The 18,754-nt window shown below is 39.7% G+C and overlaps 2 protein-coding genes across 6 annotated transcripts; one reads left to right on the top strand and one right to left on the bottom strand.

The window, feature by feature from the left end:
• Nucleotides 1-2,166: 2,166 nt before the first annotated feature.
• Nucleotides 2,167-4,062, bottom strand: Mlc-c (Myosin light chain cytoplasmic). 2 transcript variants are annotated; one of them, XM_073082758.1, is made up of 5 exons: nt 3,909-4,062; nt 3,805-3,832; nt 3,187-3,368; nt 2,733-2,879; nt 2,167-2,437 (listed from the first exon to the last, which is right to left on the bottom strand). In XM_073082758.1, the coding sequence occupies exons 1-5, from the start codon at nt 3,909-3,911 to the stop codon at nt 2,354-2,356; spliced, it is 444 nt and encodes a 147-aa protein (XP_072938859.1). In that variant the 5' UTR covers nt 3,912-4,062; the 3' UTR covers nt 2,167-2,353. The 2 variants fall into 2 exon arrangements, with proteins under 2 accessions (XP_072938859.1, XP_072938858.1); XM_073082757.1 differs by lacking the exons at nt 3,805-3,832; nt 3,909-4,062 and adding an exon at nt 3,459-3,769.
• Nucleotides 4,063-5,507: 1,445 nt separating this feature from the next.
• Nucleotides 5,508-15,515, top strand: grp (serine/threonine-protein kinase grp). 4 transcript variants are annotated; one of them, XM_073082553.1, is made up of 9 exons: nt 5,508-5,651; nt 6,024-6,097; nt 8,917-9,204; nt 12,041-12,218; nt 12,301-12,452; nt 13,134-13,346; nt 14,274-14,497; nt 14,625-14,756; nt 15,050-15,515. In XM_073082553.1, the coding sequence occupies exons 1-9, from the start codon at nt 5,536-5,538 to the stop codon at nt 15,254-15,256; spliced, it is 1,584 nt and encodes a 527-aa protein (XP_072938654.1). In that variant the 5' UTR covers nt 5,508-5,535; the 3' UTR covers nt 15,257-15,515. The 4 variants fall into 4 exon arrangements, with proteins under 4 accessions (XP_072938654.1, XP_072938659.1, XP_072938656.1 ...); XM_073082554.1 differs by having other exon boundaries at nt 5,512-5,651; nt 8,999-9,204; XM_073082558.1 differs by lacking the exon at nt 8,917-9,204.
• Nucleotides 15,516-18,754: the final 3,239 nt, after the last annotated feature.

Raw genomic sequence — 18,754 nt, 5'->3', positions numbered from 1 at the left:
GCCGCCCAGGACGAAGTTGAATTCGCCGCCCCCTAAAAAGTGCGAAAAAAACCGTCAGAACCAAAGTCTCTGAAATATCTACAGTGTTACAGAAAGTGGTTTAGTTTTTTGTTGGCGAAAAAAGAAGATCGTCCTATTTATAATTTTGCCTTAACGTGTCGCCTGGGGATGCAAATATCCTAAAATCACTTTTTAAAAATTTCTAAAAGGCGGTGCGTCTTCCTAGCCATTTTGTCGCAGGCGCACCGCACACCGTAGTAGCGAAAACTTTACCCGTCCTATGAACCCACGAAGGATGATTGGAACGAATTCAACTCAAATCTTCTGGTCTAATGCGATCGTATGCTCATTTTGCACGCTCATCTCATGACAGACACCAAAGAAAGGGATCTCTCCCTTTCGGGACGTGACTGATGTTAACACTCGCGCCGGCCGACGTTGCCCCGCCGCGAACGTAATGCTAACGCTTCTCGTGACCGGCAGTCCCGGCACCGAGCGTCCAGAGGAACGCTACTGAGTTTGTTGCTAAGAGTCCCGACATACGCCCTCCGCTCCCCCTTGCAGAAGGGTATCCGTGGCGGTTTCTTGGTGTTAAAAAAAAGGAATTCTATAATTTTTGTCACTTTTCTAGATCTTTGCTTCATCGTTAGTGGTTTGTGAGACACTTATAACACAACTGAAGATTCATGTGGTAGAATCCTTTGTGGTTCGACTCCGGCGGCACCACCGCCACACCTATTTCTACCTAATAACAGCAGTGTTAGGCGCTGCTGTATTCCGGTTTGAAGGGTGTGGTAAGGGAGACAGACTTTTCCTAGGCGTTCCAGCTTAGTCCTCAGGGGTAGCGGCGCATCTGTGGCTGACCTCGGGTAGGAATATCTAATCCTATCTGGGGTTGATTACAGATGTCCATGGGCGGCAGTAGCCACTTACCATCAGGTGGACTGCATGCTCGTCTTCTACTCCTATATTATATTACACTACTGAATGCATAAATTATTTAAGCACTCCCAATTAATTTATCGAAATCGAATCGATCAATCCGAATCGCGTGATGCTCATTGTAGAAACATATATTAATAGCACAAAATAAAAACTAACAGAAGTCAATCTCATGTATGTAACTCATTTCTTATACCTTCGCTCGGCGATCGTGCTAGGGTTGCTTGATGCACTCATACTCCAAACCCACACTAGCCCGCAAAGCGAAAAACCTATTCTACAATATTAAAAAAAAAATAAACATAGTTTTACAATAGAAATGGTTTACACAACAAAGATAAAACACACAAAATTTTACATTTTACAATGTTCAGAATGGAAAACCCTTAATAACTTCTAAACGGATTACCCTACACAAATCCTGTGCTCTATCCGTTTTAGACCTAAAAATTCCAAATGATATTAAAGACACAAACAAAAAATCATGTTTTCAACTTACGTAATATTTGGTGGCGTGAATTTACCTTTCAAAAATTTATTTAGGTTCATTTATACTGTATCAAAATAGGAAACTGTTATATAAATCGAGCTTAGACAGCCACTTTAAAACATATTTTTGTCATGATTACCAAAAATATCAAGTCTGGGCTCGGTTCAACAGGAAATACCGACTTACCTCTCTAAAAAATTGGTAGATCAAAAAGAGAAAAATTCAGTTTAATGTTCAATTTAAAGTCAGAAGCGGACTGACAGTCGCGCACGTACGCGCCCGAGTTTCCGCGAGATAACGTGTCGGTGAGCGGTGTTTGTGTGCGTTGCACGAACCCGCTTTGTATGAAGATTGACTTCTATAGTTTTTATACGTATTCTTGATGGAATTGAATACTACAATTTTTGTACATTAGAAATACAGATATATCTTTACAAAATATAGGCAAACAAGGGGCGACCTTATTGCAAAGTAACTGGCAAAGTGATCTCTGGCAGGCAAACTTTAGATAGAAGGAAAAAAGTATCTAGTAAAACAGAAATAAGTGTTCTTGTTGCTTTGGTTCCTAGTCGGCTAAGATGTCATTAGTCTTTTTCTGTATAGATCTCATCTCATCAGTTGAAGTCATGTTGGTATTAAGTAGTTTACTAGAAAACCATATTAAATCTGTCAATTTATGTACCTTAACACAATGTAATTATTATTTTATCATCAATGAAAATAAAACAAGACAATGCCACATAAGTAATTTATATTAAACACATCTTTGTACAATAACATACCTTATCTACGCTTGTATAAAATTTCTTAACAATACATTACACTTTTGGAATATGCACTTAGCACTTAAAATGAAATGGAAATAAAAGGGGAATTACGAGTTACTTAAATACTTCTGGTGGTGGTGGGGGAGAGCACCATTCAGCCCTGCATGATGAGGTGCACAAAGTTCTCATAATTGATGTTGCCCTGCGAGTCCTCCTGCCCCTGCAGGAGCTGCTCCACCTGAAGCAAATGTATTTCTTGAAAACCTTTTAACCCAGCACCCAGGGTGGCCTAGAGTGATCCAATACATATTTGTGTAATATACTGCAAAATTGTGACATATTTAATATAATATGCAGTTAAAAATTATAACAAATTACTGAAATACTTTACTAAGGACATATAAATGACATTCTAATTACCTCCAATTGATTACACCATTAAGCAGGTTGACGGCATTATGAAGGCAATTAAAAATAACTATAATTTTCTTATTATAATACACAAAAACTGAAATAATAAGTGTAAAATAAACCTCATCATCACTAAGCTTCTCCCCAAGAGTGGAGAGGAGGTGACGAAGTTCTGCAGATGATATGAAGCCATTTCCATCCTTGTCAAAGTGCCGCAGACCTTCTATAAAATCATTGGCGGTGTCACCACTGCGGGCCTTGGATATAGCCTGCAAACATGCCACACAACACATATCTTAATACTTTAGCCTTGTGTTTTTATTAGGTAGTGAACTTGTTATTTTATTACACTGGTGAACCAGTTGCTGATAAAACTGATAAATAAAACCAGTTAACATCCAAAGCAATTAAGTTACAACTGTTGATAAATCATTAAGTAGGTAACTTTTATAGTTTCTATGAAAGACTTATTAAATAAATTTACCGAAGAACATGTACTATGAAGAATATATACTACAATTTTATACCTGCTTCATATAATTTTACTATGTAAATGTCACAAATATTAAAACTCACTTGGTAAATGGGCAAGAACACCTCAAAGGAAATTCTCTCATCGGGCTTGAGGTGGAGGGTGCACTTCTTGACGTCGGACTCGGTGGGGTTCTGGCCGAGCGCCCGCAGCGCGTCGCCGATCTGCGCGACGTGGATCTTGCCGTCGCCGCGCGAATCGAACAGCTGGAATGCCTCCTGGAACTCTGCAACATGGAAAATACATCTGACGTTTCACCTGGCCGCCTTCGAGACGAACCGCCGAGCCGCAGAGCCACGGCACGGCCGAGGATTACCTTCCACGGAGGTGAGCTTCAGTTTGGTCGGCGGTTCGTACATGAACATGTTGCGCGAGGGACGTATGGCGGCGTACTACGCGCCGCGAGGTCGATCGCACACCCGGTCAGATATGTTTTAAAATACAAACCATATAAGGAAACTAGGGCGTTTGCAAAAGGCGACGCTTTCGGTGAGAACGTTGATTGACGTGAGTCAGAGGCCATGCAGCGACCGAGACACGCCGCCTTCGAGGTTCTACTGCGGCCGATAATCAATGGTTAAAAGCAGTTAAATCAATTTAATTAAGTTAAATCAGTTTTTAGTTCGAATGAATCGATAACGCATTCTCTTCTTATGACTCACCAGCCAACTGATCTTCTGAATACCCAGCCTAAAACAAAGAAAAACTTATTATTACAATTTCACTTCAAGCACTTTATATTTCAATCTAAATTTTGCAAATGTACCATTGTCTTGCAATAACTTTTACTCTTATCTTCTAATACTTTGGTAAATAATAAATGTATTTTTTCGTGATAATGTTACACCCGTAACTGTCAAAGCAAGTGTCAAACTCACTTGCAAACATGTGTCAACTTAGCAATAGTCAAAATATTGACTTTTCGTTCTTATATATTGCTCGGAAAAAAATGATAAACAAATGTAGCGTGATTAGTCGATAAAATTGAGCGTATTTTACGTGATAATAAACACCAAACCTCACTGACCGGATATCCCGTATACACGTTTTTTTTAATAGTGTTTTACAGCCATGGCTTCTTGTCTTTTAGCCTAACTTTATTTACTGCACGGGGGCACACTTCCATACAAAATGACTTTTTGTACAGATACTAGCGGCACGTAACCACTTGCCCCGCAAGCTTCAAACTAAAATGGCGACGGGTGACAGTTTTGAGTTAACTGTCAAAATGATGTGTCTGTCTGTTGTCAAATGTCCGCAACTTCGTAAATCGTTTCTAATTTGAAAAGTTGGTTTTTCACTTCAGAGAGACACCGTTGCGACAACTGTACATATTTGATACCTCCCACGTAAGTTGTATCTTTAACATCAACTGTAAAGGAGCGTGATTCAAAGATTCACATTGTCACAAATTTTTGTATCTGTCTGAAATTTTGTTAGTAGGTATGTAAATGTAGTTTTGTCTTTGTATCAAAATTGAGAAAGAAAAAAGTATAATGTAAATGTGAATCGTTGGAACACAGTCATTTATAGTTCGTGTTTTGAAGATATAACTTATAATACACCTAATTTTAATACATAATATAATAATAGGTATTTTTAAGTATGTATGTAAAACCCATGAATAGTTCCGGGGCAGGCCACTAGGGGCGCTTTAGGAGGGACAAAAAATACGTAGAGTTGCCTCTCTATACTCTATGATTTACTGTCATTCGTATATAGGTTACCAAAGAGTATAGTAACCTATATAGGAAATAGATTACTATACTCTTTGGTTTGGTTAAGAATATAGTAACCTATATAGGAAATAGATTACTATACTCTTTGGTTCTGTGCGTGTTGCGGTTTTCGGAAATAGTCACTTGCTGGCAACATCACGTTTCAATAGGGAATATGCATGTAATTTAGATTTTCTTGTTATTTTTTCCTCGGTACTTTATGGTCCTGAAATTACATCTAAACAATTATTTTTCATTTATTTCGTATTAAATTGATAACAACTTTAATCAAAAATCGTAAATTATGCGAGCGCAATTCAAATTTGCAAAATGCATTGCCATAGGTCGAATCGAAACATGACGTCACGCAGCGTGTAACGATGTTTATCAGCGTCGATATTCATACTTTTTTCAAACATATGCATAGAGTTATTATTATTTAACTTTTTTACTTTTAAAAAATATATATTTTGATAATATTAATCTTCAAATAAAGCTAACATTTACTATCTACTTGTATTATATATTCGTTTTATACTCATTCATTTAAATTAAATGTTGTATATATTCTTTAAAATTTAAAATGAATTTTTATTCCTTAAAACCTATGTTGTAAAATATGTTAGTACTCAATTTCAGAACGTTAACAACCATTGATCTTGTCGTTCGAAAAAAATGCCGATTGAGCTCGAATGGAACGATGGCGCGGTCGGGTCGGCAACGATTGGTGAACGAAATGTCGAAGGAAGGGAAAATGAAAATGGCAAAATGGTGTTGAAGTCGATAGAAAGGTTAGTGGTTCTTTTCATAATACTATACAATAAGTTATATTTTGTCTCGTTTGCGTCTTAATTTTATCTAATTTTGTGTATTTTCGGACAAACGATTACCGTTATCGGGCGAGGCGGGCGACGGCAGCGTTCGGCACGGGCTTTGTTCGCCGAACTCCACGTGCCTTCCGCCATTTAGAGATATTTAGAAGCCAATATGCGTAGATTATCGATTATATTCCAATGCAAACGGGGAGATCAGTACGATAGTTTCGTATCGTGCACAATCTGGAAACATAGATAGAGTAGGGCGCACAATGGCGAGGCGGTGGTGTGGCGGCGCGGTGCGCGGCGTGGTCGGCGGCGATGATGAGTAGTGCTGTGGTGTTGCAGGCTGCAGCCATGGCCGGCGAGTTCGTGGAGGGCTGGTTCGCGGCGCAGGTGCTGGGCGAGGGTGCTTACGGAGAGTGAGTTCGACATATTTCATTGTATTCGACTAAAAGCGATAAGTCACTTGTTACGTCAAGTAGAGATTTTCAATTTTTGCAAAGGCATTTTGGATTATATTTTATTAGGTTATGTCGTATATTTCAAAAGTAATTTGTTATAACAACATTACAGTGTTCCTATTTTGGTTTACTGCGTGCAGTCTCGATCGATCGTGTTGTTATCTCTAGTGTTGATATACGTAAAACAATAATATTTAGTGTATTCGTGATTTCAATTAAGGTACACTTTGACATTATTCTCATGTTCTAATATTTTTTTATACCAAAAAATGTCTATACTCTCATCACTACACTTGAAAAATATGCTGACACCATTGTGGATTACCTTTCACTTTGTATTTTTTGTCCTATTTGAAATGGCACCTTGTTGTATTAACAATATTGTAGACTTTAAATCCATTAATTCTATTAAATTTACACAAATTATTAGTACTTGCATAATTTTAATACGAATGTCTATCACATAACAGCTAAATTGAAATGACTATATAACTATTGAATGTTTTGATTCATGTCTTGATTAAAAACAAAACCTTAATTTTGGAATACTACAATTTCATCCGCACTGAATTTTAATTTTTAAATATTAAAATTAAATAGTGTTATATAATAAATGGGGATCGTCTGCATTTGATCTCTAATAACCATTACTAATCAAGTGGCATAATACCATTTATTAAGTTGATCTTAAAATACACATTATACGTCCAATGGCCCATTTATTCTCTTTACTTTTTGATTTTAAACCGATTTTAATAATCTTTACATATTTCTATGTTCTGGTAAGAGAAATTTATACTTAGTTATGTAGATTTCATCTCTTGCACGCTTAATAATAATTTAATATAACCTTGGACATTTTTTTATGTAGGCTAAATATCTAATTCTAAATAAGCTCATTCTCCTTCAATCTGAGGTGGAACAACATGTCCAGTGCTCTTAGCCTCACTAGAGATCAATAGTATGAAAGCAATGCTTACAATAGGAGGGTAAATGAATAGGTAAACTGTAATTTTAAAACAATTCAAATATGAAGGGTTCGAGCTATAGGGAGGACAAATCGGGAGGTACTGGGAGCTGGAGCGGCAGTGCAATTCGTCTGGCCGGGTGGTGTCGGCGCATGGGCGGCCGGCGGCGGCGGCGGGCGAGCGCGCATCCTTGAAAGTTTATCCACCCCGCGCGGTCACTGCCGCCGCCGTCGCCGCCGCCACCTTGTTTTTCTACAACTCTGTATTTTCGGCGTACATCTTTGCATAATAGCGAGCGCATTATAATACGTATTTGCACTGGCGCTGGATGCGACGCCTCCTGCCGCGGCGCGCTCCGCAGATCCAGATTCCTCGTGTGTCGGCTGTAATCATAGCGTTCTTACCTATTTAGGTTTTTTCCTGTTTTTTCGTAATTTTGTAGTGACCGGAATGTCTTCGAAAACTTAGGTTAACTATGCATCAAGGTTATATAACTAAAGGATATTGCATGTGTATAACGAATTTATTTGCAATACAACCACAAATAAATAATCTTTATGTAAATAATTCTATATGCACATAAATATAACCCAAAAGAAATTGAGATAAGTCATTTTTAAATTGCACTATAACATTAAACCATATTTTATTTTTCCTTGCTCAAAGGGATAATCAAAGCGGGAACTAAAAATATATATATTTGGTGGTACGGAACCCTCCCCTGCCAGTTCGACTGTTTTCCGAATCATTTTGCTAGTCTACCTTGCCTTATCTTGCTACTTGAAACGCATAAGCAATATTAAAGTCGTATGCTCCTACGCTAATATGAGTATTACATGAAACGTAATATTGGCCCATTGGCGTCTATGTCTTCGCGATAGTTGCTGAAGCTACCATCTTGTAACTTAAAATAGTGAATAGTTACTGATGTTGCCAATCAGGCGTCAAATTTGTTGTGGGAACCAATGACGGTACACGTTTGATGTTATTGGAAAAACTATTGAAAACGAGTCGATACGCATCTGCATGGATCCATGGGTTATTGAATAGTCGCCGAGCACTTTGTCAGCTGATTTTATAGTCGCGTTAACCACTATTATCGCTAGAACCACCATCTAATGGCAATAACTACTTACTTAAATATTTAACGTAACGTAATTATTCCAGTTATTTTATCATTCGGGAATGACTATAAAAGTATAAATACAATAAAAAAGTTTACTTATACCAAAATATTTGTATTTCATCTGTCAAGTGTCTGCTATAAATTAAGACTTAAATATATAATTGCGTATGTACGTGTTTCGACTTTTAACTTTATGCCCAACTATACTGAAATTAGATATTATATTTAGATTAAATCTTTCCATGAAAATACCTAATATTTATTTACATATAATACATGCTTTAACTTTTAAGTATTTAATTAGCGACGCGGTATTGTTGGCGTATATTCTTCGATAAATTAATAAATAATAAAAGATGAATGCGGGCATAACGCACTAAGGTCCGAAACCTCGAAATTACTTAGCCGTCGATATGTTCGAATGCATCATCGTTATTAACTAACCCAAAAGTTTTATACGCGCAGGCTATTAATGATTTATAATTGAATATTTAAAAAGTAAACAAAATCACTAAGAATACATAACCGCCTTAAAATAATATAAACGAAAGACTTACATAGCCTAAGTGAATGCAGCGGAAGTGAGCATTATAATATGGACAAAAAATTAATAACTGAATAAATCGTCATTTTCATATTATACATTTATGAAACAAAACTTACAAAATAATCATATCTCGTAGTAAAGTACCGTGTGTCTCGACCGATCGGTTCGGTCGTGTGTTCGGGAGCACGGGACGGTAAGCGTGTGCGGTGCGTGCGCAGGGTGCGGCTGCTGGTGCAGGCGCGCACGGGCGCGTGCGTGGCGCTGAAGGCGGTGCGCGCGGGCGGCGAGGGCGCGCGCGAGGCGGCGCTGCACCGCGCGCTGCGCCACCCGCACGTGCTGCGCTGCTACGGCGAGCGCGACCACCGCCACCTGCACTACCTCTTCCTGGAGTACGCGCAGGGCGGCGAGCTTTTCGACCGGATAGGCGAGTGGTTCCAGTCTTCTATTTTGCTTTTTTTTTTGATAAATTTTTATTCATCCATTTGTAAACTAAATTTATTTATTTTTGTTAATATTACCTAACGTATGTGAGATCGACCAGATAACCACTTGCCATTTCTGCACATGCAGGTTTGTTATCCACTTTAAAAAAGAAATCCTTTGTGAAATTTATTTATTGCAAATTAGTAATTCCTGGGAACTAAACTGAAACTTTTCGTTTATTTGGTACCTCTGGGTAAAACTGATGAAATGATGGTGGTTTACCAGACGAACTATAAAGCTTCTACTACTCGGTATTAAATAAAATTGGAGTATATTATGTAACTTGTAACAAATTAAAGAAAATAGAGAGGTACCCAATCTATGTCTGGTCAGACTCCCTGCTACCTCAAATACGAAATTGAAACACCTTGTACCTTACTGCCTTAACCTTGTAGAAAATAAATAAAGAATCTCAGTCAGTCACTTGTTTATGGCATTAAAATAAATAAAATAGCCTTCATTACTGAGAATATACATAAACTAATATAACAAAAGGTTTTACATCTTTTCGATTTAAAATAAACAATAAAAATATTTAACAAATAACCTCTTATATCAGGTCTCTTAACTCAGTTTGCCTCCTGGCAAAGGCCTCTAATTCTTTCCACTGAGCCCTGTCTCTTGTGACTCTCCTCCAGTATGGTCCCGCTGTCTTTCTAATTTCATCTTCCCATCTGCAATATAGCTTACCTCTATTTCTTTTGGAATCTCTGGGGTACCAATCTGTGATTTCCTTACTCCACTTTTCCTCTTTAGAGCGCATCAAATGGCCAGTCCAAAATGGCTGTAAATTTGTTTTTTTTTTGTCTTATATCGATATTCCTAACTCTGTCACTTTTTCTGAGGCCAAGAAGGTGGTACTAATCTTAAGGAGCTTCTCACCATTCGATGATTAGTATTGAAGTTAAAGGTTTGAATAACTTCCGTGTTTGTAAATACTTTCCCAAAAGTTGGTAATCACATAATCAATTTCATTTCTATGTCTCTATGGGGGAAAATCCATGTCCATTTATTGGTAGGTTTTTTATAAAACATAGTATTTAAGATAGTCAGGTTGTGTTCTAACAGGAATTCTATCAATGTTTGCCCGTGAGGACTCCTTTTTCCGTGACCGAATTTACCAATTACGAGGTCTTCTCCACTCCGCCGACTGCCAACCTGTGCATTAAAGTCACCCATGACTATGATATGGTTACTTGAAAATTGCGATATGCAGTCTGAAAGTTTAATATAAAAATTATCTAACTCTTCTATTTTCGCTTGTTCGGTTGGGGCATACACATGAATTAACGACCACATTTTTTTATAGTTTGAAAATCTCATATTTAAAATTGCTATTCTGTCAGATATCCCTATAAATTCTTCAATATTATATTTAAGTGACGTTTTTATGAGGAAGCCCACACCTCTGTGCCCTGCTATTTCACCCTTATGGTAGAGAATATAAGTGGGTCGTTCTTCTATTGCTTCCCCTACTCTCCGCATCTCGCCAATACCGAGTATGTCCCATTTAAGGTTATTCATTGCTATTTCTAAATCTTGTAGACTTTCTTCGGATCGGAGTGTTCTGGTATTTAGTGTCGCTATTTTTAGTGTGAAGCGCATTATTTGTTTCATGTTTCTGTTAATTATAGTATGAGTATTACTAGGTAGATTGCATTGACTGTAGTAAGGGTGTAGTAAGGGTAACAATAAGAGGCCAGACTTTGGTAGATTTCCTGCCCATTTTTCTAACTGATTCAATGTCTTGCTTGCTAATATCTATTTGTAATTTATTTTTAATGAATTGAATGACTAAATTTTGTATACCAAAATAATTTGTATCAACCTCCCCCATACCAAAAATTATTAAATTACGCTGTCTAGTTTGCTTTTCTAAGAAGTATAACCGACGCTCTTGATTTTCCATTTTTTCATGTAAAACATTATACTTGTCTTCTAATACTGTAAATTTTTCTTCAATTGAGCTTTTGAGGTTAGTAATAATTTCTTCTTTTATTACCTTCATTTCTTTGTTTTGATTTTTTTGTTCATTTTTTATTTCGTTCATATCAGATTGTGTTTTTTCCAATATCTATTTTAGTTCTTCCATTTTTTACTCGTGCTACTCTCCAATAGATGGCGCTGCTCAAACAGATTTAATCTATGCTCCTGTAGTATTTCTTCTACACGTTGATAGATGGCGCTGCATCCAATATATGGTTAAGAATTCGTATTTTTAAATACCGTTTGAGGTTATAAAGATAAACTGTTTTCCTTTCTCTTTTTGCAGCACAATATCATGAAAATTATTTTCTACTGCACTTATGGTTTCCGTTTGTTATGATTTTGGTGCTTACTGAACAATATTTCCAATTATTTCTCGTGCAATAGCTTGGATGTATTTGTCGTATTTATGACACTTATTCGCACTTTTACTTTGGATGAATGTATTTATTATATAGTTTTTCACTTTCTTTCAATATAAAACTTATATTCGTATCGTTTTTAGCACTATTTTCACTGTAATTGAATTTATAACGTGAGTTGCACTTAAGATGTCAACACCGCTACTGTGGCGCCCTCTCTCCATGCTTATGGCATTACCAAAGGTTGAATAATAAATAAGGCTATGGAAAGTGAATCCAACAATAACACGGGATGACAATGCCAACTGATTCACAGCTAATATTTCCTTATTTAAATTGAATTTGGAGCAAACGAAACTAAGAACAACAACATAATAAGATCGTTTGGGTGGTGGCAGACCTCATCAATGGTCCGTTATTGTGATACAGAGCCGGACGTGGGCATGCCGGAGAAGGAGGCGCGGCGCTACTGGCGGCAGACGCTGGAGGGGCTCGCGTACCTGCACGGCCGCGGCGTGGCGCACCGCGACATCAAGCCCGAAAACCTGCTGCTCGACGAACACGATCAGATTAAAATATCAGACTTCGGCATGGCCACGCTCTTCAGGTGAGGTACGTGACGATCGCCGCGACGAGACGTCGGCTCGGCGAGTGCGAGGCGGGCGCGTGACGCGTGCGGCGTGTTGCAGGCACGGCGCGCGCGAGCGGCTGCTGGCGCGCGTGTGCGGCACGCTGCCCTACGCCGCGCCCGAGGTGCTGGGCGCCGCCGCCGCGCCCTACCGCGCGCCGCCCGCCGACGTGTGGGCCGCCGCCGTCGTGCTGCTCGCCATGCTGGCCGGAGGTGAGCCGGGAACGCGATTATTTATTAGATTTGAAAAGTTTTAAGACTGTTTTTAGCTGTTTCCGCTTCTTTTTTTTTATTTTCTTCGTTCTCGTGCCGCGATGTGTGACCTCGGCACCGTAGTGTTCGGTTGGCTTGTGCGGCAACGTGCGAGGCGGCGACGGCCGGGCGCGGCTCGTCTCTTTGGTATCCTAGCTGTAGGAGTGATTGCAGCCCTAAAGTTACGGTACCGAAGTTACGAGTCGCGCCATTCGCTCCAAGTTGCAATCGTTTTTATCGTCGCTCGGTAAGCTTGCTTGATTTATTTTTTATTTTGCTTGTTTTTTTTATTTTTACCTGTCCATTTTTTGCATACTTTGCCACTTAAGCTTACTTTTTCAACAAAAATAACAATTTGTTTATTAGAACTTCCGGTGCAGTAAAGTAGTTTTTCTTTTTTTTTTTAATTTTATTTTGCCACAGCCGAAAGTAACCATACAATTTTGTGTTCATGAATGAGACTATGAAATCATATCGAGTATTATTATATATATGGTGAGTCGTAACTCTCATTTCGCCCCGTGGCGAGTAGACCGTTCGTCGGTCTCGTCGATGTGGAGTATCTCGAAGGAGTCTCGACGGGACTCGTCCTCGCACATAGCTCCACGAGCATTTAAAGAGCAAACGTGGCGCGTGTTGCAGAGTTGCCCTGGGAGCGCGCGCACGAGAGCGAGCCGCGTTTCGTGGCGTGGAGCCAGTGGGCGGAGGGCGCGGAGGCGGCGGCGGAGGCGCCGCGCGGGCCGTGGCGCAAGCTGCGCGGCGGCGCGCGGGCGCTGCTGCGGCGCGCGCTGCAGCCCGCCGCCGCGCGCCGCGCCGCGCTGCCCGCGCTGCTGCAGCACCGCTGGCTGCGCGACGGTGAGCCCGCGCCGGCGCCGCTTTGTCTCTTGCAGGGCGCCCGCCGCCCGCCGGCGACGACTGTCGCGCCGTGTCAGGTACTAGGTGACTCTGAGTGGATCGGGTCTCAGAGCTGCCTCGTGCCTCAGCACGGCGCGCGGGGACGCGGCGCGAGCGGCGCTCCGGCCGGCGAGGAAGCTCCGCCCGGTGTGGTCCTTTGGCGATTTAGCTCCATGACGTGATTGAAAGCTCATAAAGCTAGATTACCAAAGCATCACGCCGCGGCATGACTCGACGATGAAGCCTACGTTTGAACGTCTGAACGCCGAGAATAGAAGACATCATAGGGTAAAACTTGATGTGATAAACTTAATGTAAAAAAATATAAATTTGTGTATTCCAAAATATGTTTTTTTTTTCAGTAAATAAACTTCTGGAAAATTCTATCTAGCCTGAGCTCTACAGGATCATCCATAACTAGTCCTCCAAATTAATTATTAAACTGTGTATCTCCAACTATATAAGGGGTCATCCATAGATGATTTCATTCATAATTGACTTCATTATTTTGAAAGATCAGTTATCTTAAATTGAATTTCATATGTTTTGCATTCAATCCTAATTAATTTTATAGTTAATTACATTTCAATACAGATAACCACCTAACTCACGTTCAAATGCTATACAATATATACATATATATATTTGTAAATAATCAGAAACAAGTTACAGAAGGTTAATGATGAAATAATATATTTGTAATGTTCTTCATGTATGGTCTCTGCTATTTATTCTATGATTACCTTACATCAATGATCTTATTGACACCTGCATCACTTGCAGATGAATTTTGTATAAAAATGTATATGGAATTTTTGCAACATATTACATATTACAACAATCAATGGACTTCCTTAAAATTGATCAATCTTCCTATGGTGCGCACAGAGGACGCGGCGGTGGCGGCGCGCGTGTGGAGCTCGCAGCCGGCGCGCGGCGCGGGCGGTGACGCGGCGGGTGACGCGGGCGGTGACGCGGTGGACGGCGCGGCGGCAGGCGTGGGCGCGCTCAGCGCCGCCGCCATGGACGCGCTGCTCAGCCACTCTCAGCCCGCGCACGCCGACGACCTGCTGCTGGCCACGCCGCCCGACGCCACGCTCGGCACGCAGCAGGTGAGGCCGCGAACCCCTCCTTTTATTGGCCCATCTCCGAGGACGAATTGCTATTTTTCAAGAGTAAAGTTTAATGTTGCCGGCGTTTATAACTCTTAATGTGTTCATTTTTACGTGGGCGCGGCAGGGTGTTCTGGCGCGGCTGGTCCGTCGCATGACGCGCGTGTGGCTGCACTGCGACGAGGCGGCGGCCGTGCAAGCGCTCGTGACCGTCCTGCAACAGAAGGGCTACGTGTGGCGACATCTCCAGCCGCGACTCGTAAGTTTTATATGCCACCTCGACTAAACGTGCAGATATGTACATACAGAACAAAATTGTAAATTTATCGTTGAGTATCGTGATATAAAAAGAAGCAAATTTTGCTATCGGGAAATCAAATAGGTCACCCGGTGGGAGCCCGTCACTTATAAACTTCCGTGATAGGATCCAAATAAGATTGGAGATTTTAAGATGTGAAATATCTTAAGTCACGCTATTTTAAAGTTGTAAGATCGAGAGAGAAATGCCTCATGTTTTTCTGCGTCCTCACTAACGCGATCTCAAACGTTCAGCTGGCGATCGAGAGCAGCTGCGGCGTGCGCATGCGCGCGTGGTCGGCGGCGGCGGGCGCGGGCGCGGCGCGCTCGCTGCTGGAGTTCCGGCGCTCGCGCGGCTGCGGGCTCGCCTTCAAGCGCCGCTACCTGGAGCTGCGCGCCGCGCTGGCGCCGCTCGCCGCGCCGCCGCCCGCCGCGCCGCTGCCCATGGACACGCTGCCGTGATGGTGCCCGCCGACTGGCAATGACTGCATTTATTGTGATACCTTGTGCCTAGCATCTTTTTACCCCAACTATTACCAATCCCAGTAAACTGGTGCATTATAAATGTAATTTTCAATATTTGTTATACATTATTACTACTGAGATATCGATTAATATAAATTTAAAGCTTTTTCACTGTATCTTACATATTGGGACCAAAGGTGCATATTATTTAATAAGGTGTTTTTATAAGCTGAATTACAAAATAAAAGTAATCATATTTCCTTGTATTATTTTACCTAATACGTCAAGTTCTACTTTAAAACATACTTTACCAAAATTTTAAATCAATTTAGTATTTCTTTTGTCAGCTAATGCTACCAGATTTGACATTAGGATTCGATAAATGAAATCATGGAACGCTGTGGTTCCTTTTTTATAATATAGGAGTAGCAGACTAGCATGCAATCCACCTGATAGTAAGTGGGTACTTGTCGCCCATGGATATCTAATCAACCCAAGATACGATTAGATATTCCTAACTGAGGTCGGCCATATGTTCGCCGCGCTACCCCTGAGCATTAAAGCCTTGTATTAATTAGGCAACATTTGTTTATAAACAGTGTTTATCAATGTTTCATCATCTCTGTTATATATTGGCCTTAATCACCATAGTTAGGCATTCGCCTTATACAAAATTATGAAGAAGACATCCGATCCTGCACCGCCGCCGTGCCGTGGGAACGCTGACGCCTCACCACCGCTCCGTTTTCATCGTATAGTCCCGAACGTAGGAATTCACTCTGGGTGCTAACATTGCCCCAGCAAGTCACCATTTTAGGTTAGGTAGTTATAATTTAGATTTAATGAAACCTTGTAATATTCGGTTTAAATTAAATATTGTATAATAAGTCATTTCGGTCTTTATCCTGGCTGCTGCATCCCGACCGTAAACAGTTTATTAACAAAGGTGATGAAACATTGTTTGTGAAACATGTTGCTGTGCTCTCCACGTTGAATGGGGAGCAAGACGAAACATTTAGTTTATAAACAGTAGTTTACAGATGTGGACGCGTGTTGTGCTTGTTTATAAACATGGAAATAGTGTGGTCCAACGACCAGATTTCAATGCTCATAGAGCTTTATCAACAGTATAATATACTTTGGGATGTCTCAATTAAAGAATATAAAAATAAATTTAAAAAATGATGTTTGGGCCGATATTGCTGCAGAATTGAATATTTCGCAAAAGAGACACCAAGATGCATATTTTACGCTCGCAATATTCCCGAGAAAATAAAAAACTGTGGTGTACTATGATTAATATGATCGAATGTATTGAGTAGTTAGTAATAAATCAGGGACTCGAAGATTACGATCGCTTATTTTACTCGAACCTTAAGCATCTTACATTACAAAATATTTTTTATTCTATTAACACTTATGAATTATTACGTAAGCAGAGCATCACTACCTCCTCGGGCAACATACTAGCAACATCCGACAAGTGTAGACTAGCGATGGACGATTGTTCTAAAAAAAATCAATCGAATAAATCGATTGTTTTTAGTAACAATCACGCATCGCTAGTGAGTTATATAATGCGTCGGGATGCAGCAGCCAGGATACAGAAAGACCGAATTACTTATTATATAACATTTAATTTAAACCGAATATTACATGGTTTAATTAAATCTAAACTAAATTATAACTACCTAACCTAAAATGGTGACTTGCTGGGGCAATGTTAGCACCCAGAGTGATTCCCACGTTCGGGACTATGAGGTGGCAACGTAGGTGCGTAGTCAGCGTTCCCACGGCACGGCGGCGGTGCAGAATCGGATTTCTTCCTGATAAATTTAGTTAAGGTGAATGCCTATTGTTGGTTAAGGCCAATATATTACATCTCCCTCCGCAAGATCTGCACCTATTTGAAGACCTTTGTCGAAAATAGTGCAGATAGTAATATGACTCCTTCCAATTCTGTGACACTTTCGGGCTTATCTTGATTTGATAACTGGATTCAGGATCTTCTGCTTAACTAGGAGATTTTGGATGTTCTGTGGAACGCTCGAAGTATTGGTAGATGATGTAATCCTCCCAAGGGTGACCATGGCTATACTTCGGACATTCAGTCTCAATGTACAAAAGATCCTTTTCATGAATTGCTCTATGTGAATAGGTAGGGTTTTATGATTTATATAATTTTTAGACACAGGATATGGTTAGTGGGATAGACAAAAAAACAAAATTATTTAATTAATTATTTCAACATAGAATTCTAATTTAATTGTGTCAAGATACTCCGTGAAAGTAGCCACAAGAATAAATAAGAATATTTAATCTAAAATTAGTGATCTAATGAGAATTTGTATGTATAAAGTAAAAATCATAGTTAATTGATAAAATAATTTAGGACCAAATAATTTAGTTGAATAGAGAGAATATGTAATAAGATCTGAACAATGCTATTAGCTGCCGCATTTCCCAGAAAATATGCTTTACATACTTTGAGAATGCTTCACTTTTATAGTTATATACTTGCTATTTCCAAAGTTAAATAAATCTATGCATAATGATTTAGAAGTAGGATATATATAAGTACGATTTGAAACGGTGGTTGTACTGGTTGTTAATCATATTAAATTATTTCTTAAAACACGATGGCTTGTTCAGGTTCTACGATCTTTATTAATATTCTCTGATAAATCTTAAAGTATGATTGCGAAGTAGAGTTTTAATAAATTAATAATTTTAGATAGTGATTTTTTTTTTACAATTACGTCCGCCGTGTTAAAATTTAATTATGACATCTCTAATGTATTAAAGATTCCTATTATAATGTACAATTATAAAAAGAAATATATTATTTACAAAATCGGTATTTAATCTATGAAGAAAACATCTTAATCTTTTTTTATTGTATTTAAATTAGTAAGGGGATGGGAATGAGCAAGTCACTAAAAAGAAATCTATTGTACTTACGCTAACTTAATTTCGGCCTCCCTGCGCTATCGATGTCTGGATACCTGGATGCAGCACGACGTCGTAGATTCAGGATACTCCACTGGTGACTAGAGAGCCACACGGGCGGCATCGCGTCTTTCAGAAATATACATTTTCGGAAATCTTGAGCACGAAACCGTCCGCGAGTATCCTACCGACTGCGCCAGTTATGTAATGCGTCGGGATGCAGCAGCCAGGATACAGAAAGACCGAATTACTTATTATATAACATTTAATTTAAACCGAATATTACATGGTTTAATTAAATCTAAACTAAATTATAACTACCTAACCTAAAATGGTGACTTGCTGGGGCAATGTTAGCACCCAGAGTGATTCCCACGTTCGGGACTATGAGGTGGCAACGTAGGTGCGTAGTCAGCGTTCCCACGGCACGGCGGCGGTGCAGAATCGGATTTCTTCCTGATAAATTTAGTTAAGGTGAATGCCTATTGTTGGTTAAGGCCAATATATTACAAGTGTAGACTGCAAAGTTTCAGAAACATTGTTTGC

This window comes from Epargyreus clarus, unplaced genomic scaffold (genome assembly GCF_041222505.1).
Source record: "Epargyreus clarus isolate Ecla_fem2 unplaced genomic scaffold, WU_Ecla_fem_2.2 ptg000018l, whole genome shotgun sequence".
Taxonomy (NCBI): domain Eukaryota; kingdom Metazoa; phylum Arthropoda; class Insecta; order Lepidoptera; family Hesperiidae; genus Epargyreus; species Epargyreus clarus.
Note: the sequence above shows the minus strand (reverse complement) of the source record. Positions and strands in the feature narration are given on the sequence as shown.

Coding starts and splice junctions, on each gene's coding strand:
- Mlc-c (XM_073082757.1), bottom strand. CDS start 3,507: ATGTTCATGTACGAACCGCCGACCAAACTGAAGCTCACCTCCGTGGAA. Junction 3,369..3,458: donor GAAGCTCACCTCCGTGGAAG/GTAATCCTCGGC, acceptor TCCATGTTGCAG/AGTTCCAGGAGGCATTCCAG. Junction 2,880..3,186: donor TGTTCTTGCCCATTTACCAA/GTGAGTTTTAAT, acceptor GCATGTTTGCAG/GCTATATCCAAGGCCCGCAG.
- grp (XM_073082553.1), top strand. CDS start 5,536: ATGCCGATTGAGCTCGAATGGAACGATGGCGCGGTCGGGTCGGCAACG. Junction 12,453..13,133: donor GCTCGCCATGCTGGCCGGAG/GTGAGCCGGGAA, acceptor CGCGTGTTGCAG/AGTTGCCCTGGGAGCGCGCG. Junction 14,757..15,049: donor GACATCTCCAGCCGCGACTC/GTAAGTTTTATA, acceptor TCAAACGTTCAG/CTGGCGATCGAGAGCAGCTG.